Raw genomic sequence first — 22,605 nt, forward strand, 5'->3', positions numbered from 1 at the left:
GTTCACCTGGAGTGGAGAGTAAGTGGAGTTACTGAGTAATGCACTTCCGTGACATGGAGTGGCGCCAGGAGCTCTTCAGTCCTTCCGGTTCTGCTGTCAGTAGAAGAACAACACTGACTGGTCGTGAGGAGCCGCAATGGCCAGAGTCAGAGTCAGAGCCACCATGGAGCCGCCATTATCCTCAACATGCTTCCTTTTGGCTCTGGATTGACCTCGCGGGTTTCAGGATAAATAATATTATTATAATGATATTTAGGAGACTGAAGTGTCAGAGGAATGAACAGTCTTTGGTTAGTAAAGCACAGAGTCTCATTTTTGATCCCCGGCATGAGCCCTGACAAACTTAGCAACCATGCTAACGGATGCTAATGTGGTTGTAATGTTGTCTCCTAAAACCAACAAATCACGTCCACTAATGTTCTTGTCAGAACAAAACACCCTGCGTGTTGGAAGACAAGAGACATGCAGGTCCGACCCTTCTCACCCTGGTCATGGACTCTCACCTCCCTCTGGCAGAAGGCTACGGTCCATCCAGACCAGAACCTCCCGTCACAGGAACAGCTTCTTCCCCTCGGCCGTCACAAGAATTCGTGAACAGCTTTTGTTGTTTATTTTATTTTATTTATTTATTTTTTGTCAGCACTTTTTTCCAAAACACTTTCCTAGTTGGTAGGATCCCCACTGACCATGGCGATAAATTTGATTCTGAATCTGATTCTGCGCATCAGCAGATCATCGTCGTCGTGAGTTACAGAACACAGCTGATGTCAGGTTTGTCATGTGCTCACCGCAGACATCGGCTAAGAGAGAGGAACACACACTGCAGGAGGTTACTCGCACAAGACTTCTTGATTGTACAGAACAGTGATTCTTAACCATAGGGCAGGGGCCCAAGGTTGGGCCACGAGCGTCTCCGCTACATTTTCTTTTGTTTTACACCTTTGGGCCGTGAGACGCTCAGTTTTCGTATGGTGGCAGTAATGTGTCACTGAATTGACTTGACGGCTGCAAATCTGTGATAGTTAACAACTATGGAACTGTTCTTGAAAATAAAAAATGATACACAGTAAAAACTGTTCATGAAAGCATCTGTTGAAGCAGTTTGGAAAATTGATTTGTACATTTTGTGGCAATACTTTCATTTACTTATATTCTTTGGATTTTAAATAAAATATATATTTTATATTATGATATTTAGACATGGTTTTATTATCTTTAGTTTATTCAGAATTTTATTCGGTTTTTTTTCAATTTTCTCAACAGTTTGCATCAAGTGTATTTTTTTTTCTTTTTTTCTTCAGTAAGTTTGATGAATATGACTTGCACCTGTTTCTGCTGCTGGTTGGACTTTTCAATGACAAGTGGTGCATTGGTTTTCGAATGTCTCGGAATTCGAACAAAAATTTCTAGATTTTTTTGCTTCGGATTTTGAATGAAAATTCAGAACTGAACACCCCCGAAATAAGCCGGAAAAAACATGCTGACCCACGACGTGCTTTGTTATTGTGTATAACGCAGCCTCTGTATGCAGACGTGTCCTGTTAGCTACATTTACTGACTGTTTTTTCTTCATATTGAGGTGACTCAAGTGCCATAACAAGGATGTTGAAATGTCAAAGTTGTTCCACGTTTTAAATATATATAGACTGTCTATGAATGCACGAAAACATAGATGATAGTGCTGATCTGTTGTGTGTGCTTGTGTTTGTGTCTAGTCCAGCAGGGTTTAGTCTACAGAGTTTGTGACAAAGATGGCAAGTGGTCACGGAAGAACACCAGTGAATGTGAGGATGACCCTGGACAGGTAAGCTTGGTGAACACGGACATTTCAGGACATTTTTTGACAACTCACTCTCTAATAACACATCATTTTTTCCTATTGTTTTAAAGGTGCTTCTCATATTTTGCTCATATTTTGTTTGTTGGCGTCTCTCCACAGCAACAGTATGGGCGCATCCTCAGCCAGTTTCGGACCATGTACACGGTGGGGTATTCTCTGTCTCTAGGTGCTCTGCTGCTGGCTCTGGGAATCCTCATCACCTTCAGGTAAAAGCAACCGTAAGAGAGGTCACATGATTCAAGGTATTTTCAAATGAATTCAGTTGGTTCCACCTTGTTCCTAATGGGTTCTTGTGGCAGGAAGCACTGACACGACCGTTTATTTTTTGTTAGACAATAGAATCTGTGGGCACTGCTCGGGTGGAGAGGGTCCCTGCTTGATACAGATGATATAGAGCTCCTCCAACTCTCAGTGAAACAGGAGGGGCGGAGGGCTCAACTGGAATAATGTCCTCTTCAATTTGGGAATGATGTCCAGGTGGAGGAGTCTCTTCCTCTAGTGACGGAAGGATGAAGCATACAGTTGACTCAGAGCAGGTGGTGGGGCTCGGAACAACCTTCCAGTTGGTCCTGAATGCTCATGTGCGGCTATCATCCGTTCTCAGCTGGTGTCACATTTGGAGTCTATCAGTTCTTTTGCTTTCCCTCTTTGTCCTCTTTACCCACTGAACTCCTAAAACATTGACTGCTGGCCTTACTCAGGCTCACCAAGTCGCCAGCTGACAGGGATTGTTAAGCAGGGTTGTTTGGCAAGCCATGAAACCAACATTCATTTCCTCTTACTTGTGGGGACACGATAAAATTAAAGGAATCCACTGCTCTCCTTCGAATAACCTGAAAAGCTGAGATGAAATATTTAACAAGCTCACTTATAGGTTTGTCATTTGGGAAATGCTTTGATGAAGTATATAATTCAACTCTGTTTGTTGCCGCAGGAAGCTTCACTGTATGAGGAACAACATCCACATGAACCTTTTTGCCTCCTTCATCCTGAGAGCAGTGTCTATTCTGGTGAAGGACGCCCTGTTGACCCTAACCCTGGACCCCCAAAGCAGCAGCAACAACCGGACTACCGTATGGGTCAACATACCGGTGAGACACCTCCTCCTCTACTACGTTCTGGCATTTTGTTTGACGCTGATGTCAAGATGGGATTTGGACGTGTCAAAATATGTCCAGCTGGAAGGACTCGTGTGGGGACAGAGGGAGGTAATCTTAAACTTGTGAGATGGGTTGTTTTGATTTCACCCCGGCCATCTCCCCTGTCGTGGCCCTAAAACATCTCAATATCTGTGGACTCACAGCAACACCTCTGCTATCCTGTTGTTGTTTGAGTGTGTCAGGGTGAGTGTTTGGCTGCGCCTCTCCTCTATGACACATGAAGATTTGAATCCTTGATAAACGTCAGTGGCAAACTTTTCCGCAAAAGTGTTGGTGTGGGTGCTTTGTTCCAGTCAAACAATCAGCTGATCGCAGTCTTCAGTCATCCAGTTGGTGAAGCTGTGTGCTCTTGAAGGGTGAGAACAAAAGCCTGCACCCACTCTAGCCCTTTTTGTGGAAGCGTTTCCCAGCCAAGATGAGATTTCCAGAATGTATCGACTGGCATTTATATGTGGAGAGTATTCATTTGAGGGAATTTAATCTTGACTTCTGTTCAACACATTTATGTACGATGTACTCGTGCATATGTCTCGTAGATATACCCTTTTGAAATGATGGGTTTTTTTCTGAGTCATCAGAATTGTGAGCATCAGCTATTGGTGGTTCAACCTTGAGCTACTGCTTTGGTTTGAACGTGGCTTGTGTAGTGATGAAAAAAAAAGAAGTGTGCTTCTTTCTTTGCCCTCTATTATCCCCCTGAAGTGCTGACATCCGGCAGAATTTAAAACACCTTTGTGACGGCAAATGTGTTGTGATGCCAGATGACGCCTGACCTGCCATGTTTGTAATTGACCTGCTGCTCGTGTGTCTTCACCTCAGGCTGTGACGTGGTGCCGTAGCGCGGTGGTGATGATGCAGTACAGTGTGATGGCCAACAACTACTGGCTGCTGGTGGAGGGGATTTACCTGCACAGCCTGCTGGTCATCACTGTCTTCAGTGAGAGGAAGTACTTTTACATGTACCTCACTATTGGATGGGGTAAGAGATGACTATATATGATCTGTATTACTTGTCATGGCCAAATGGTGAAGATGATGATGACACCTGAAAAAGCTTTCTTTCTGGAGGTGTTTTAGCGTAGCACGAATTTTTGACCTAGAATAGGATGAACAGATTGATCCCACAGAAATCATATATCTCATCTCTGTTCCGGTACTTGCAGACATCCTCAAGCAGGATTTCCTCCTCCATCTTTCCGGTGCCTTCTCTAACTCCCCAGCCATCATCTTCTTTGGTAGTCGAAGCACTGAGGCAGAGTTAGCACTCCATTTCGTAAACGCTGGATGGAGGCGCAAAGACTGACTCACCCTGCATGTAGTCCTTTAGATTAGATGGCCTCTATTAGTCAGAGAGTCAGGAGGAGGAAGTCGGGGCGTTCCAGTGATCGAAGTCGGACAACAAGATAGTGACGTTGAAGAAAGTTATTCTCATGCGTGCATTGTCCGGAAACCTCTTGATAAATTTCAGTGATTCCAAACTTTTGCTTCTTGGTTACGTTCAGGGAAGTCATCTTGAATTGCATCATTGGGGTGGTGAGGAGTCTCCCATTCCCGACGGTAAATCCTACATCAGGTGACGCCTCCAGGGGGCGTAACTGTGAATTTCCCAGTCCTGAGGACAACTGGAACTCACCATTATTCCTGTCTATGTGGGCAGCGAATTCACCCCTGGATAAGAGCTTGTTTTCAGATCTCATTGGTGCCACAGTTGGAGGTTGCAGGTTGGGTCTTTCTTTACCTTTAGTTCATGAGTCCCATTACGTCTCAAACTCTCTCATGGGAATTGACCACTTATTTTGCTTAACCTTTCCTAAATGGCCTTTTTAAAGAGATGAAATCTCAAATGAAACAATTGAAGCAACCTATCTTTTGGATGATTTTACTTTATGACAGTTAAACATGACTGAAGACTCAACAGGCGCAGTCTTCAGAGCAGGTCTGTTTAGTGTGGGACAGCAGGGAGTCCCAGAGGTGAGCGGTCCTAAGAGTGAAGTTGCTGGTGCAGGCATGTAGCTGGAGACAGGCCTGAGATCCTGAGGAGCCACAAAGGTTAACTGTGATGTGCGACAGGTGGGTTGGCAGGCAGACCGTGAAGCAAACTAGTGGCGTGGTGATAAACCATCACTGGGTGACTGGAATGAAGAGCTGTTTTTTTTGTCGACTCAGGAGGTTGGAGACAGGTGATGCTGGTGAGCTGGGAAGGGTCCTTGGGTCACAGGCCGCAGTTGTGACATGGATGTCTCAGGAAACTGCTGTTTTACTGAGCACAATATTTTAAATGGCAAGAAACTTTTGTCCGACATCATGTTTGGATCTGTTACCTCATCGTTTTTAGAATGTCTTGACATTGAATGTCTCTATTCTGAATTAAAAACTGACCGAAGAAATTTGAATAATGGATATGTAAAGAGATGATGATGGGTGCGCAATTTCATTTGTGTTTTCACATCTGATCTTTTATTCCAGGTGCTCCGCTCATCTTTGTGTTGCCATGGATCACAGTCAAATATATGTACGAGAATGAAGAGTGAGTTCATTATTTTAGAAGTTAAACCAGAACCTTTTGCTCAGCTATTTTTTTTTTTTTTCAAGAGAGTCAGATTTAATGAAGTGAAAATGCATCCTGACTTTTGTTCACCTTATCAATTTGGTAGCAGTTTGAGGGAAAAAGAGAGAATCAGTGGAGGCACAGTTATTTGTTGATGCAAAAGCAGGCTTTTACATGCTACAAAGAATTTAGATTTCACCTTGTTTGTGAGTTATATGTCGGAAATAGAAGCGATAGCAAAGACTGTCGGCTGTTCATGTAGTCACAGAACCGGAGTCACATCCAGTATACGTTAAATTGCCATTGCCAGTGAGATTTGAAATACTGCAGCCGCATGACTGGATAAAACTTGACATTTAGATGAACTTGAAGCATTTCAGGAGGAAACTTGGAGTTAAACAATCGTGCAACTCCGCCATGCTCATAAAGTGCGTCATGAAGACTAGAAATCGAAAGTGATGATCTTGGTTTCTCTGTTCTGTCTAGTCATGCATATTTTATATATACAACATTATTCCACTGCAGAATGAAGATGAGATTTTAAACTTAATCCCGGATTGTTTGCATAACTGTGAATAAGCATGTCGGGGCCAAAATGACATTTCCTTTCCTCTGGGTGTGTCGTGTGAATTGGTGCAGGTGCTGGGAGAGGAATATCAACATGGGATACTGGTGGATCATCCGTTCACCGATACTCTTCGCCTATCTGGTAAGACAAAGACACATTTGTGTTGTATATATATATATATATCTATATATATATATAAATATATATATATATATCTATATATATATATAGATATATATATACATATATATATATATATATATATACAGTGGTACCTCGGTTCTCGACCACAGTCTGTTCCAGACGGCGGTTTGAGAAGCGATTTGTTTGAAATCTGAATCGATTTTTCCCGTTACAATGAATGGAAAAAGAAATAATGCGTTCCAAGCCTTAAAATAGTCTTTTGTAGGAGTGAATGTAGAGTGTCTGCTGCAGGTGCGCTGTTCCTCTATGTGTGTGGCCGCTGCATGTGGGAGGGGTTGCCGAGTGAGTGACGTCTCTCCAGAAGTGAAGAGGTGCCCGGTGCATGTCCAGCTCTGAATGTGGGCTTCTGTGCAGTTTGGCTGTGACAAAGTCATAAACCAAGTCACGCTCTGTCCCAGACTCGCCTCATCCCTGTCAGGGCTCCAGCCCACAACAGGACATCAAACCCTGGAGTGAGCGCTCCAGCCTCGGAGGTGTGGAGGGCGAGCACCTCCCCTGTGACACTCCACCATGGTCCAGTGAGGAGACAGGAAAGGTTTTACACCTCAATATGAAGAAAAAACAGCCAGTAAATGTAGCTAACGGGACACGTCTGCATACAGAGGCTGCGTTATACACAATAACAAAGCGCGTCGTGGGTCAGCTGATCGGTTCGCGCACTATGGTTATTCTGGCTTTTTTCGGGGGTGTTCGAGTTCTGAAATTTCTTTCGAAATCCGAAGCAAAAAAATCTTTTTTTTTCGAATTCCGATTTGTTCGAAAACCGAGACACCACTATATATATATATATATATATATATATATATATATATATATATATATATATATATATATATAGCTTTAAATTGTTTCCATTATTTTGTCCAACCCGTTTATGTATATATATATATATATATATATATAGATACAAATAAAGCCTGGATGATTGTTTGGGTGAAGAACCTTAGAAACGGGAGTGCCAGCTGAGAGGAGAAGAGGAGGGCATGAGATGCAGAAGGGGTTGGAGCCGATGATCAACATGGTTAGGGTGGAGGAGGCTGCGCTGTTGTGGCAACCGCTTGTGGGAATCGCTGAAAGACAAAAGAAGAGGAAGACTTCTCTGCCATTGTGTATATGATACTGTATTGCTGCTCAAAATCCGGCTCTGGATGGAGGCTGAAGAGCTGAGCAGTACCATTACAACGTACCTTGACTGAAGGATGTGCTCAAAGGAAATGAAAGTAGGAGTTAATCCATGTTAACTAACGGTACGATATGATGTGATTTGTACTTTCAAATGAAGTGCAACCTTGACATCATGTAATCATGCAGACGTGAGTTCAGCAGCATCTTAGTTACAGACCAGTCATCTGAATGTGTGTGTGACTATTCAACGGCTGGCTGACATGACAACGCATGGTAAGATGTGCCGGGAGGAATTCCTCCAGTGTTTTCCTGGCTCCTATTTCCATGGAGACAAACAAGATCCTGGACACACTTTCTGTGGACCACGCACAGGTGTATTTGTGAAGCACATGCACAAACACACCAGTGAAGTGCGCTTTGATTTGAGTTAACAGGAGGGGTCAATGTCACTTTGATGTATGAGTCCTTGTTTTGTTTCTCCCCTGATAAATATATGAATATTAAGTTCAATTTTTCATTCTGTATTCTAGATCAATTTTTTCATCTTCATACGAATCATTAAAATCCTCATGTCCAAGCTGAGGGCCCACCAGATGAGATACACCGACTACAAGTTCAGGTAAGACGGTGCTGATAGTTCCTTAAAAGTCTGAAAATCCTGTTTCGTTTTGGAACCAGTTTTCGTCTTCATTCAGAGGTACACTGTCCCCTACCTTTCCGTTACCTCACGTTCTGCTGAAGGTGTCTTTGATAAGAGACGTGTTGCAAGCGCACGTCTGATCGTGACTTCATCAGTGTCACATGGCAGTGTTACTTGAAAAGCCGCACCTTCTCAAGTCGTCCCTCACACAGTGCATTAAAGTGCTTGTTCCGCCACGTTTGTCCTCCAAAGCCAGAGAGTAACTTTTGGCTTTGACTCTGTGAATAGACTCGGTGCTTCAGTCTGAAATTGTTATTAACGCACGACTACGCCACAGGTCCATGAAGCCCTTTGTTTCATGAGAGTCAATTTTTTTTTCCAACTGGGGACAGGTTAGCCAAGTCTACTCTGACTCTAATCCCCCTACTGGGGATTCATGCCATCCTCTTCACCTTCGTCATCGACGAGTCGGTTCCCAAAGGCTCCATGCTGCGTCTGATCCGACTCTTCTGTGATCTACTCTTCAACTCCTTTCAGGTACGATAGTCTACATATGTGCTGTGTCTGCCATCCGTGTGCAGCGATACAACTGCTGTTTAAAAGAGTGTGATTCTTCCCAATAAGTTAGTCGAGCAGTTGTTTAAAATGACCTTGATCTTCTCCACTACATTCAACCTTTTGTTCTACTGTTGAGATGCTGAACACCTCGGTCATGGGATCTGCTAAAGTAGGGGTCTCAAAGCGGTCCTCAAAGGGCCGCAATGGGTGAAGACTGTATCAGTTGACTGTCAGTCTGGTGCTGCTTGTTTCAGCTGCACCTGGCTGGTTCGACTGTGTGTGCTTGATGGGTTCCAACAAAACAAAACACATGCACCCACCGCAGCCTCTGTGTGGATGAGTTGGGGACCCCTGCGCTTAAGTGTCATATAGTTAACAAGTGTCACAGGTTATGCATTTATTGGAAATGCTAAGTTACTGACTGCTGCACTTCAAGCCTGCGCTTTCCAAACAAACGCACCAGTGAAGTCAACACAGCCTTGTCAGTTTTTTCATGACGTGATGAGTGAATTTCAGCATCTCACCTAGGTCAGCAACATTGATCCGTTTCTGTCGGTTTTGCATGAAGTTCTCTAGGTCAGTATTCTGTATCTGTATGGGTTCAGGCATGAGAGAAACATGAACCATTGTAGAGACAGTAAACATCCTTGGCATGTTAAAAGAAGTCAGAGTAAACTGGTCACTAATAAACCATAAAACAATCTAAGAAAATCCTTCACATGGTGATAGAGCCACACTGTTGATGTGAGCTTAAGCTCTAAACAGGCTGATACTTGTTAAACAGACGTACAGTCTTTCACCATAATGCCTATTGAATACAACTGAAAATGACAGAGACGTTCTCCTACACAAGAACAAATAGAGCCATAATACACACTCGAGTCTTCCCAGTTTCCACTTCTCTCTTTGCCCTGCTGTGGTTGTGGTTTTGTTTTAGTAGTGCCTCTGTGGCCTCATGGTGAGCACATCCAATCGCCTGTTTTTTTCACCTCCATCCGGCCTGATATTAGGAATGCGCCAAATATTCGGTCAAGCATCGTTTGGCCTCGAATAGTGAGCGTGACCAAACAACGTGGAGTGCAGTATGAACCATGGTTTTCATTTCTAATCGGCAACGCAATGTAATAGAATGTTTTTTTTTTTTTTAAACACAAAAGTGCACCATGGAGGTGAAACGTACTCTGTCAGAATAATCTGCCAACACAATCCTCTCCTTCACCGGCACCAACTCTGAGGCTCGCTGCCCGGTCGTGTGGTGACCGAATAGGAGGATTCAACACAAGTCGAAGTGATTTAGATTTTCTGACCCATGTATCATGTTTCCTTTCCTACTTCTTTGTTGTCTGTGGTGTCACGTAGGAAGCGCGACTGCTTCCGACCGCCGCCATGGCGACGCTTCAGGGCAAAGTGAGATCCGAAGTCTGCATTGCCGTGTTGAAGTTTTCAGTTCTTTTAGGGGGCTGGAGAGAAAATATAAGTGTTCAGCCAAACTGTCTAGAGACTTCAGTTTACATTGTCAGTCTGTTATACAATTCTGTTATTATTATTTAAAAAGCAAGCCTGAAATATATATAAAAAATTTAAATATTAAAATCTATTAATCTATTTAATCTAAATGTTAATAAAGACATTAACTTATTTGACAAACATGTATGTTATTATGTTCTCGACTATTTATGCAGTATTGTAGAAAAACTAGTAAAAAAAAACATTGTATATTGAGTATTATTCAGTATTCAGCCAAACATTGTACATTTTATTCAGCTTCAGCTTCATTTTTGTTTTGTACTTCTTCATTCATTGGTTCCCATTGAGATGTGAAGGAAGTTTTACGGAATATAGTGAAGTAGGTTCTGTTGCCCACTGTTTTCAGTAAAATTGTGTTGTGTCTTTGGACTCCAAGAAAATGCTGTTTCAGTGGCTTTGGATGAAAGATCTAGGTTCTCTCTGTGTTGCAGGGCCTGCTTGTAGCCATTTTGTACTGTTTTGTCAACAAAGAGGTGAGAACCCCTTCACAACAACGTATACTTTTGGTGATTCAGCATCCATCTATCCATCACACTTTCAGTTGAGATTCTGGCAGATTCTGGACTTGGAGATCTAACGCCCGTCCCGCCTCCTGTGCTGATGCCTTATTCGGCAGGTGCAGTCAGAGATGCTGAAGAAGTGGAAGCGGTGGAAGCTAGGCAAAGACATCGATGAGGAGTATCGTCACACCTACAGCCAGACGCCTCACATGAAGAGCTGCAACGTCCCGGATCTCCATGACGACAACCCCGGCGAGCCTAAATCTGACTTCCATATGAGCGCTCATATCAAAGCTCCCGACACTGGCACGACGTGCCCGGCGGCGCCCAGCCAGAGTCGGAGATTAGTCGTCACCTACACAAACGGGATGGGCAAAGGACAGTGCACCAAGAGCAAAGTGGCCCGTCACTTCTCTTTCACGCAGCGCAGAGGCGCCACCTGTCACAACAGTAGCACCGCAGATGATGTGTGTCTGGGAGAGCCAGCCCACGGCCACTCGCACGCCCTGGAGGGAGAGGAGACCACGGTCTGATCCAGCCACAGAAGCCTTCTGGAGGTTCTCCACGTGATTTATGAAGAAAGAATGACGGGGCTCATTTTCTGTACGGGAAGTCATGTTTTTATCTCTGGAATCATGATTGAGTTTGGATCACTGCGCCTGGACAAGAAGCAGTTAACTTCAGCACTGGAGAAACCCTGCAGTGCTCTGATGTGTGAACAGTGTATGTGACGGCTGAAGACTTACGTACCGTGCCCATTTCCGTCTCTCTTGTTAAAACGCTACTGCTATTTTTGTAAAAAAAAAAAAAAAATATATATATATATATATTAGTGGTGGGACTTTAACAAGTTAATTCCGATTAATTTATTACAACAAAATAATTTAATTCAATTTAATTTAATTTAATTTAACAGTATACTTGTAAGTGCAGGAGCTCCTGGTCCACTGATCCCACTGATGCACAAGACACATGGCAGCTAGGATGATAACAACAACAACAAACATGGAGGAATCCCTGAACAAAAGCAGACAAAAGCAGAGAGTTTGCTTTTGTTCAGGGAGGTTTTTCGCTACACATTGGTCAGAGTTTCCACTACTCTGAATGTACTTGAAATTCTTCTACAATTGAAATTATTATACAAATATTTCTAAGACATTAAAAGAGCTTTACTTTAAATGAGGTGATATAAAAACTTGAATGTAGCCACCGTCGTGATTTATTGTACTATTGTCAAACTGATGCAAAATAAACAATGTTTTGTTGTTTAAATGCATGTATGGGTCCATCACTCGATTCAGTAATATACCAAATTCATTGAAATAAAAAAATGTGGCTTCATGCGGCAAATATTCTTATACGATTAAAGTGCGATTAATTGACATTATTTCAGCACAAATTCTCTAATTAACTAGATTATTTTTTTAATTGAATCCCACCCCTAATATATATATATATATATATATATATATATATATATATATATATATATATATATATATATATATATATATAAAAAAAACCAAACATGGAATGTTCCGTTCAGTGCAAAACCAATTTGAACAAATGAACATGTCACTTTACACATTGACAAATTTCTCATCACATTTCCTAAAACACAACAATGTTATGCAAACAACAGAAAGTAACTACCCTCATTCTTTTAATGTATAATAATAACCATAATAACAATAAGTAGTAGTCTAGCTATGATGCCAAATGAAGCAATTGAAGGCTCAGCAAAATTCAGCCGAGCGTAGCCGAGCATTCGTCCAGCAACAGCACTTGGCTTCCTCCAAACAAAGTGAGCTTCTGCTGTTTCTTCGTTTCGGACAATATGTTCTGCACGGACAATGATTTGTTCAGTCGTTCAGTATGTGATGTGTTTTGTTGTTCAGGGCCAGCGCTCCACTAGCTTCGGTCGTACCTGCCTGACTTTCAACTGCTTTCGTGATGCGACAGAGAGACGCATAATTCTGCTACCGGCCCACTGCAGCAACGCAGTTATTTTGAAGTCTTCACCCTCAAATTTAGGCTTGGTCCCAAAAAAAGTACAAAAGTATAAGGTCCTCGCAAGGAGATGTTCTGTCCAGAAATGGTTCCCGAACTTAAGGATGAACCAGGTACAGTCACACACATACAAATAGCGACATTCTTTGGCGGCCTCATTGAACCAGTCCCGTCCCACAGATTTGTGCTGTGATCGTGGACCAAAGTTCCAGGTTTCTTTCTTTTTTCTTTTTTTTTTTGCTATTGCTTAGTGAGGAAACTACAAACTGTTTTGCTGATTCACACTTTTTGTCCTTTGACATATCAGAGGTGGCTTTGTTGTCTCTATTATTTATTTATACTGCTCGAAAATATTGATCGAATATTTTTAAGCCGAATGTGAACTACACTTGTGATTTGCCTCTTTCACTCCTAAACACTGAAAAAGAAAACCAAGAAGTCTCCAAGAGAGATGTATTACGCTCGGAGCGTCTTGTGAATTATTTGTATGGCATCGTACAGGTATGTAAGTCAATATGTGGTGATTCTCCAAGCCGCTCATGTTGACTGGTCTTTTTAAGATGGGCGTGAATGTGAATTTCTGCTCGATGTAAAATATATAAACAAGAACTATTGGTTCCTCATTGAAATGAGGATTTAAAAACTTCATTTAATGTTGCCTTATTATTATTATTATTGTTATTATTATTGTGATTATGGTCTTATGGTGACACATGCTGTGGAATTGGACCGGGCTGCGGTGTTGATATTTTGTTAATAGAAGCCCTGAGGTTAACAGGAAAGCAAGCAGGCGATTATCACATTTCAAGAGTGGGCGAAGCTTTTCTGCTGCCCTTTTTTTTTGTTTGTTTGTTTTTGCTTCCAGCGCAGAACAGTTTTTGAGGACTGCGATGACGATGTTGAGAATAAGATTCAAACATGGCTTGAAGGAATGTCTATTCAATACTGCTTGAAAAGTTGCTTCTGTAAAATGCAGGCTTTGCCAATATGTTGAAAATATGGTTTTATATAACCGTCATGTTGTGTCTATGTGCATCCATTAAATTCTATATTTTCATAAAATAAAAAAAAACCTAAATATATGGTTTTGTCAGATTTTTTTTCCTCTGAAGGTGAGTGTTTTGAGCGCTTCCCATCGGGGGTTGCCACAACAAGTCAGCCTTAGCCTCAACCTCAACTCTCACCTGTCCAGGTGAAAGGAGCAGAGGAAGCCGACCAGTGAGGTTCATGCGCAGTGGTGTGCAAAACTGTCTGATTTCTTATTTTTTTGCATGTTAGTCTCACATAAATGTTTCAGATTGCCCAACCAAAATGTAGTCCTGATCTGGTGCCATATATCTGTCCCAAAATGGCATCCGAACGGAGTGACACTGCTCCTCAGGTGCAGCTTACAATGAATAAGTGATGTATTGTGAAGGCGCTGGTGTTGTCGAGTGAATTTGTGTGTGATGGATGCAAATTCCCAGCCGACACACGTCCCCCCACATGCGTATAATTACATGTTATAGATGGACATAAAACCCTGGAGGCGTTTCAACCGTCCACACGTGACAGTGTAAGGATGGAAAAGAATAACAGTGGCGGTCGCCGAATCTTCCGGGACTATATCTTCCATACACCACATGCCTCTGTGTAGACACCGCAGTGATAGCAGAATATGGAGGGAACGTTGGCTTCATCTTCATCATGTCTCTCAAGAGAAGGACACACTTGTGGTGCAGTTCATTACAACATAATCACATTTGTATTACCATCCGCTCTTCTGCATCTCCTAAACACTGACGTGGTTCCCTCACACCTTCATCCCAGCGCTCCCTTGGTGAAAGAATGAATCATATATGATTGTGCCATTGAATGACCAAATACATGAAGGTTATTTTAAATACTAGACGTGGGATTTGATTAAAAAAAAATAATCTAGTTAATTCGAGAATTTGTGATGAATTAATCTCCATTAATGGTAGTCATATATGGTATAAGAATATTTGCCAAAGGAGCCACATTTTTGAATTTTAATGTATTTGGTATATGACTGAATCAAATGATGGAACATGGAACTACAAACATACAGTTAAACAACAAAATATTGTTTATTTTGCATCAGTTTGACAATAGCACAATAAATCAGGATGGTGGCTACATTCAACTTTTTATATCACCTTATTTAAACTAAAGCTCTTTTAATGTCTTGAAAGTATTTGTATAAGAATTTCAATGTTATAAGAATTTCAAGTACATTCAGAGTAGTGGAAACCCTGGCCATTGTGTAGTGAAAAACCTCCCTGAACAAAAGCAAACTCTCTACTTTTGTTTGCTTTTGTTCAGGGATTCTTCCATGTTTGTTGTTGTTGTTATCATCCTAGCTGCCACGTGTCTTGTGCATCAGTGGGATCAGTGGAGCAGGAACAAAGGTTCCCTGCTGTCTGGAGAGCAAACTGAAATTACATTTTTAGTCGTATTTTATTCATCGTAATAATGTTGTAATTAATTCATCATAATTAACTTGTTAAAGTCCCACCACTACTAAATACACAACTATAAATGATGAGTTAGTTGGTACTTTGTCATGCTCTGCTTTCATTTTGGCTTCAGATTTTGACTTCCTGTCCAAACTTCTCTGTGTTGCTGAGAGCTTCAGGAATGGCCTGGAACTCATCATCATCTACTCCTGAGTTCCAGCCAGATCAAATTCACTCTCCTGCTGCTAAAATAACTTCACTTCCGTACTCACGTTCCGTGGTCCCTTGTGATTTGTATTCGAGTTTTGTCCATTTTCCACAAGTGTGTGTTTTCTTGATCCTGAAATTCATTCTCGGATCTGTTTGCGTCTTATGGCCTCCTGTTTTGGTGACTGCCTTGGTTTTCCTTCCTGGTTTTCCTTCCTGTCTGTCCTTGAATTTTTATTTTTTATAATTCAATGAAATAATAAATGAACTTGAAATATGGCAAGCAAATGTTACGTCACCTGAAATATTTAACATGTTTTGTGAATGTGATGCTGCTTCAGATAGAATACGACCTGATTCTTTCGTGGCAAAAAAAAGTTTTGTGAGCTCACACACAGCTTGAATTATGCATCTTTTTCCTTCATATAAATGTGTATGCCTTTAAAATGTTAAATTAATTAATAATGAACATAAATCCAAATCAAGAAACCGTCACCTCATTTGAAAACCACTGCATTTTCCATCATTTAACTCGAAATAAACAGAAATAAAAATCGCTAACCACTCTCAGCCTCACTGAGCCAATGGGTCACAATGCCCGAAAGAAGTATTTCACGTTCTCTGTGAAGTGGGAAGGCAGTCTATTTTGAAAGGGTCAGTGGTCAACATTCAAACCTCAAGGACAAACCGTCCACAGGGTAATCATGGTTCAGCTAATGGTCTCAAGACCACAAAGGCAAATACATTATTCACAAAAATGAATAAATAATAATTGCTGTTCTGAACACCGGTGGAGGTACCAAATGTGACCGCTTACCGAATGTGTCCTTACTGCCGCGGAGTGATGATGTCACATCCGGCATATACGATACGAACGATATATATATATATATATATATATATATATATATATATATTTTTTTTTTTATTATTAGAATTTTTTTTTAATGTTAATGATTTCAAGGCGATTTCTATCGCAGCATTTATTTCCACAAAATACGATGTTTGTCATCGAATCGTTTGCAAAGTGTATGTCCGTTCTTCAACAACGCGTCGTGATTGGCTGACATGTACAGAGCTTTGTTTTTCTTTCATATCGCGCCAGAAATCACAATAGTCTCCACAGTAGGCACTTATACACATCCAGATAAATTTTGATTCATTTACCAGGGAATATATGAAACTATGAAGGAGTTTTCACCGCTGGCAAATCGGTCCTACCACTTCTGCATTAGCTGAAGATGCGTAATGATTGGCTGACATGTACAGGGCATCGTTTTTATTTTCTATCGCACAAAAATCACAATAGACTCCACAGTAGATAATGTACGTATGTACATCTGGAGGTGTTTTTAGTCGTGATTGTTTTTAGTCATAAAAACAATCACCGTACATGTTAGCCAATCACGACGCGTCTTTCAGCTAACGCAGAAGTGGTGGGACCGATTTGGCAGCGGTGAAAACTCCTTCATAGATGGATGTTTTCCCTGGTGAATGAATAAAAATGTATCTGGAAATGTAAAAGTGCCTACTGTGGAGACTATTCTGATTTCTCGGGCGATGTCGAAAAAAAACAAAGCTCCGTACATGTCAGCCAATCACGACGTGTTGTTCCGCAGATTGCGGAGACGAACGGACATCAACTTTGCAAACGATTTGATGACAAACATGGTATTTTGTGGAAATAAATGCTACACGTGGTAGAAATCGCCTTGAAATCCTTTATTTCAATTTTGTCTGGCTCATTAAAACATTTAAAAAAAAGATATCATACATGCCGGATGTGACGTCATCACTCCGCGGCAGGTAGGACACATTTGGTAAGCGGTCACGTTTGGTACCTCCAGTAGCGCTAACCTCTTCTCAGATTAAAGTTAAAATGGATAGGCAGGCATCATTTGGATGAGACTCTGAGAAGTGGTGGGTACGGTCTAATACTGAGAAGAATATGAAAATGATGTGGATTTTTGTATATGAATAATATATATATGAATAATCCTTGCCATTTCGGCCCAGACTAGCGTCGAGACTTGTCGTCATGGTAAAGGTTCGTAGTAGAAAGTCGTCCTTGATATTTAAGGAAAAAAGCTCATTATGTGCACTTCTATTATTTATGTAAATGCACATATATTTATGGATCAGATGTGGGTGCGGCTCAGAAAATCCTTGACCTTTATCGCTGAAATTGCTTTAAGAGCTCCGTCGTTGTCATCTCCATCTCTTTGTGCTTGAGATTTCCTGCACGTTAATGGAAGCCTCTTGTGTGTGCTGGTGAGCGTCATGCTATTTCAGGAACTGAATGATTACATCTGTGCAGTGATGTGCTGCGGAGAGGAAATCCATCACCGGAGACAGCCCCATCGCTGACAGCACTTGAGTTTTGGAACAAGAGGACTGACTTCTTGTGTGATCCATCTCAACACATTTGCCATGGAACTCCTCTGACTGAGACTCTGAGGTTCAACCTATATGTGCAAACTCTGCTTTCTAAATCCAAGAATCTTCAACGACTTGATTCTAATACATGCAAGAAGTCAATAAAAGGAACTAGATGTGATCATAACAAACTTCCTTCTGTCCTCTCTGAGAACATTTCTGGCCAGTCACTCCAGAGAGACGGATGAAAGGACAAGAACGTGTACTGACCTTGTCTTGCATTGTTTCTCTTGTGCTTTTATTTTGTTTGTCCTGCGGTCCTGTGTGTTGCTTCCTTTTCCTTCTCTCCCTTCAGCATCACAACAGCGCAGCTAGATCCCATTCCACTGATCACACTCCACTGATTTCTACACCTGGGTTCCAGTCTGCGCTGCCAGATGGTTGCTTCATTTCATGATAAACTCTCTCTCGATCCTCTGCTCTCTTGTTGTACTGCTAATATTCCACATTTCGTGCGTGCTTGATCTTCTTTCTGCCGCCTTCTTAGTTTGTTCTCCTCGCTCAGTTTTCTCTTTCTTACTTTTCGCTATTTTATTGTGTCTGAGTACTTTGTAAAACTCACCTTTTGTTGTCCTCTTGTGGTAATTATTTCCTCGTGTGCATGTGTTGAACCAGCACAGAGCACTTTCTGTTATTTGGGCCTCGTGAGTTAAGTTCCAAGTGCATTTTTGTTGTCCTCCTTAGTCAGGCTTAAACTTATTCGCCTGTTTTCTGTTCGGTATTTCTCTGTCCTTGTTCGTGTTCCTCACTCCGCGTTTTGGTCCATCGTTCCTGTTGGTCTTTTTGTGTTCTCGCGTAATTGTTAATAAACCTTGTTAAATCTACCCTCGCTCTTCCGAGTCTTCTGTCAGTCCTCAACAATTCAGCAACTGGGTCTGTTCACCTGAGCCAATCATGACAGAACCATCTGGCAGCGCAGACTAGAACCCAGGTATAGAAATCAGTGGGGTCTGATCAGCACAATGGGATCCAGCTGTGCTGCTGTGAGGCTGAAGGGAGAGAAGGAAAAGGAAACCACACACACTGGACATGACAACATAAAAGCAGAAGAGAGACCAAACATGACACACCTTCCTCTTTGATATCAGCACTTGGAGAGTTGGGTTGGAAACTCTTTTGGATGTAACTCATTCCCTCAATCGTTTTTTTTGTTCCCATTCAATTTGTTCAGACCTCATTGCTACCTCCATAAATCATCCTCTAAATGATCAGCAGACAGCTCGAAGCAGATAATGTCAAAGTCACTGACCTTGACAACTACAGATGAGACGTGAAAAGTCACCGCTCACTTCTTGTGTTCAACTTTCTCGTTCTTAGCCTTGAACGACGGTAATGAAAGATGTGATGTCATCCACTTCTGCAGATGGAGCGCAAACGTGAAAGCTCATTCTTATCAAGCAGCTCAGTTTCCAAGATGAAATGAATATGCGATTGACCGTTTCCTCCACCTCACTGTGTCCGCAAGAGAACCTGACCATCATCGTAATGATAAATATGAGCTTCGTGCCTAACTCCTCAATCCATTCTCCTGCATTAAACTCAACAAGCGCCGAAGCAGAAATATATTTTGCAGAGATATGAGCAGTGTTTCCCTGCTGGTGTTCACTCACACTCATCTCTGTGACAAATAAGGACTTTCTTTCCACAATAATTCAAACTTATGAGCACAATCTGTGAAACCCCTGTCAAGAAGAAGCATTTGCTAACATCCTACATCCACAGCTGAAACCTAACTGATCGTTCAGACTTTCTTGAAAACCGCTGGTTTTGAGCAACATTGCCAGGCTTCCTGTTTGGCAGTGGGAGGCCTGATTCCAAGTGATTCAACTTCTTTGACAACACAACACTTTTCCTCATGTGAGGCTGTGTCCTTCCTTTGGGAAGCTACTTGTTTTGATAGAAAGTTTGCACAGTGTTTTGGGTGTGTTCAGCTTGAGCCATATATATATATATATATGTGCAATAGCACAATAATAGTTTTTATATCACCTTATTTAAACTAAAGCTCTTTTAATGTCTTGAAAATATTTGTATCAGAAAGTCAATTTTATAAGAATTTCAAGTACATTCAGAGTAGTGGAAACCCTGGCCATTGTGTAGTGAAAAACACCCCTGAACAAAAGCAAACAGATGCTTTTGTTTGCTTTTGTTCAGGGATTCCTCCATGTTTGTTGTTGATTTTATCATCCTAGCTGTGATGTGCCAGGAACTCATCCGCACCCATCGCGAATCCTGGACCGCTGTACTGCACTCCCATTCCCGAGCACAATTTTCCTGCAGCTCGCAGCTGCACAACTCCTGTGAGTTTCAATGATGTTGTCCACCTACACCTGACAGCGATCAGACCCTTTACTGCCGGCATTTATCATGTTTATGTGGAGTGGCACTGTACACGTAGTTTCTGGCATCTAGCGCCGTGTCATCTGAAGTGAGAAGCTCACCACCCGCTGAGAGTTTCCGGAGACAAAGTGCACCTCATGAGACGGGATCCAGTCCGCGGCCAAAACCCGAGTTGCTTGTATTCTCGTCTCAGACCTCCTCTCCGAAAGAGATTTGTCTCAAGACAGAAGCCACAGTGTGAAAGCGCTGTTACAAACATTCCGTGTTGTCTGGAGCAAACTGTAAAATTTAATAAAATCAAAACAATGAAATGTTTAAATATTTTGCCACTTTTTTTTGTTGTCATTATTTCATGATAATTAATTTGTTCCCTCCACGAATATATATATAATTTATAAGTTATGCCAGAGTGATGAGAGATGTGATGCACCCCTAGAGGTTTCATTATCAAACTTACTTCCACAATCCACAAAATAAAAATAGCTTTGTGAAAAGGCAAATTTGATCATCATGTCATCATTGTTGCCCAGCAATACATATTTCAGTCATTTTCAATTGCTCTTCGGCGTCTCATATGGAAAAAGAATGTATGAGCTTTTGTCCCAGGACCTGAATAAGATGGATTGTGCTCGTAAATGTTCTGTACTGGGTGAGTATGGATCCATAAGGAGCTTGGTTCCTGCTGGATTGATGAGAACCACTGAGGGGACGTGATTAGACATGAGAGCTGCGTGGAAGTGAGGAGGGGGTTGATTGAAAAAATGGAGGCGAAGATGAAGGTATGCATTCAAATAATCCACTTGTCTGCTTGCGTGAGGGACGGCGTCTAATGCAGCAGGGTATTGATGGGAGTCTGACTTATTAATGTGCCGGAAGCAGAGCTTGGAGGAATCGTCTCGCCTGGGATTCACAACTCAGAACTGGCCGTTTTCTTTGCTGCATTCTTCAGCCTTCATGAATGTTGTGCACAAACTATTATCTGGCCTGATCATTAGCTCAGAGCCACTTAAAACCTGGACTCAATCGATTGAATGAGCAATGAATCATTGTGTCATGGTGATGGCGTGTCTGTGAGTGCGATGTTGAGTCATGTCAAAAGTGCACTGTCACCACTACATGCAAGCACAGAGGCAGGGAATTACAGTTCCTGAAGGGACACATAATAAACTGCGAGTGTTGTGAGGGGCCTTCGTGACTATGAAACATGATGGAGAAAAATCCTAAATATTTACAGTACTGAAGGACAAGATGGACCTTAGAAGACTGTTAGTAGGGATAGAAGGAAGAGCAGTGGCGGACTGTCGGGACCAGCAAGGCCTTCTCTGCTGGCCCAACATAACCAGGAATCATCAGCATATTTATGACAAAAGTGAATTTCATTTTGAAAGTATATATAATAATCATACTCATGTCAGTGTGTATCCCAGTGTTGTTTTTCCAGGTTAGAGTTTTCATCCAATCAGAATCCAGCTAGCTTGTGTGGTCATGTCCAAGGCCTTCAGCAGCAACAGTGTCAGAGTCTCAGATCACCAGTTGGGGAGAGTGAGGCCTTCTTGCTGGCCTCACGTTGAACGTGACTTGTACGCGTCCTGTGATTGGACACTCATAACGTCTTTTCTGGACAAACCGTGACTCGTTTCTCGCTCTCGGAAGCCTGTGGCTTTAACATATGAGGATATTTATGGGCAAACAAGCTTCAGAGCAATGAAACCACAGATGTTTGGTGACATTCCAGTGCGTATCACACTGTTCTCCACCCCTGTATTTCCGCGGCATCTACGCCGGCGAGATAACCAGGCGGAGTTTGCCACTTCCAATGAGGTATGGTTTGAGATATTTATTTTGTTCAAGTTTAACATGTCAATAATGGGGCACGCTGGCGCAGCAGTGTGATTATACTCTGACATGTTTCTTGTGTCGCGGTCGGCAAACTGTGGCTATCTGGTTGGAGTCTTTCTGATACGAAACTGAGACTGTGCTTTTGCCACACACACACACATATATATATATATATATATATATATATATATATATATATATATATATATATATATATATATATATGCACGAAACGCCACTGAGGAAGAGTATATCTGCTATGAAACCTATGTTAAAAAAGGCTAACAAAAAAGGATGAAAGAGGAATGAGAAAAATGACTACATGTCAATTGTATTGTTTTCATATGAAAATACGGACAAAGGACCGTCGACAGCCCCCTTTGCCAGGTCTGTGCTTGCAGGTAAGGGGGAGTGAATGAATGTACATGGCAAAATGTACAGCACAAATGACACCAGGGATGTGGACTGACTGACCACTGGTGGTGCTCAAACACCTGCCCTTCTTCCTTGTATGACAACGTCTTTGAACTTTGCGACTTAAGGGCCACATTTTTCAGGTGTAAAGTGCCTTATAGTGTATAGTTCTATGTTGTATTTTTTCAGTTACCACAAGTGCTTTGTCTCTTTTCATTAGCGTAGCATTT

At 41.8% G+C, this 22,605-nt stretch overlaps 1 protein-coding gene across 5 annotated transcripts in view; it reads left to right on the top strand.

Annotated features, from left to right (window-relative positions):
* Positions 1-12,139, top strand: part of LOC128754761 (glucagon receptor-like) — a 29,056-nt gene extending 16,917 nt beyond the window's left edge. For 4 of the 5 annotated variants that reach the window (XM_053857609.1, XM_053857607.1, XM_053857608.1 and 1 more), the window contains 10 exons: positions 1,716-1,804; positions 1,940-2,046; positions 2,775-2,931; positions 3,820-3,979; positions 5,467-5,527; positions 6,188-6,257; positions 7,976-8,064; positions 8,478-8,622; positions 10,602-10,643; positions 10,787-12,139. In XM_053857609.1, coding sequence (XP_053713584.1) covers positions 1,716-1,804; positions 1,940-2,046; positions 2,775-2,931; positions 3,820-3,979; positions 5,467-5,527; positions 6,188-6,257; positions 7,976-8,064; positions 8,478-8,622; positions 10,602-10,643; positions 10,787-11,203 — 1,337 coding nt within the window. In that variant the 3' untranslated portion in view covers positions 11,204-12,139. Of the gene's footprint in view, positions 1-1,715; positions 1,805-1,939; positions 2,047-2,774; positions 2,932-3,819; positions 3,980-5,466; positions 5,528-6,187; positions 6,258-7,975; positions 8,065-8,477; positions 8,623-10,601; positions 10,644-10,711 lie in introns of all 5 variants that reach the window. The other variant, XM_053857611.1, reaches the window with a different exon arrangement.
* The last annotated feature ends 10,466 nt before the right edge of the window (positions 12,140-22,605 follow it).

This window comes from Synchiropus splendidus, chromosome 2 (genome assembly GCF_027744825.2).
Source record: "Synchiropus splendidus isolate RoL2022-P1 chromosome 2, RoL_Sspl_1.0, whole genome shotgun sequence".
Classification (NCBI taxonomy): domain Eukaryota; kingdom Metazoa; phylum Chordata; class Actinopteri; order Syngnathiformes; family Callionymidae; genus Synchiropus; species Synchiropus splendidus.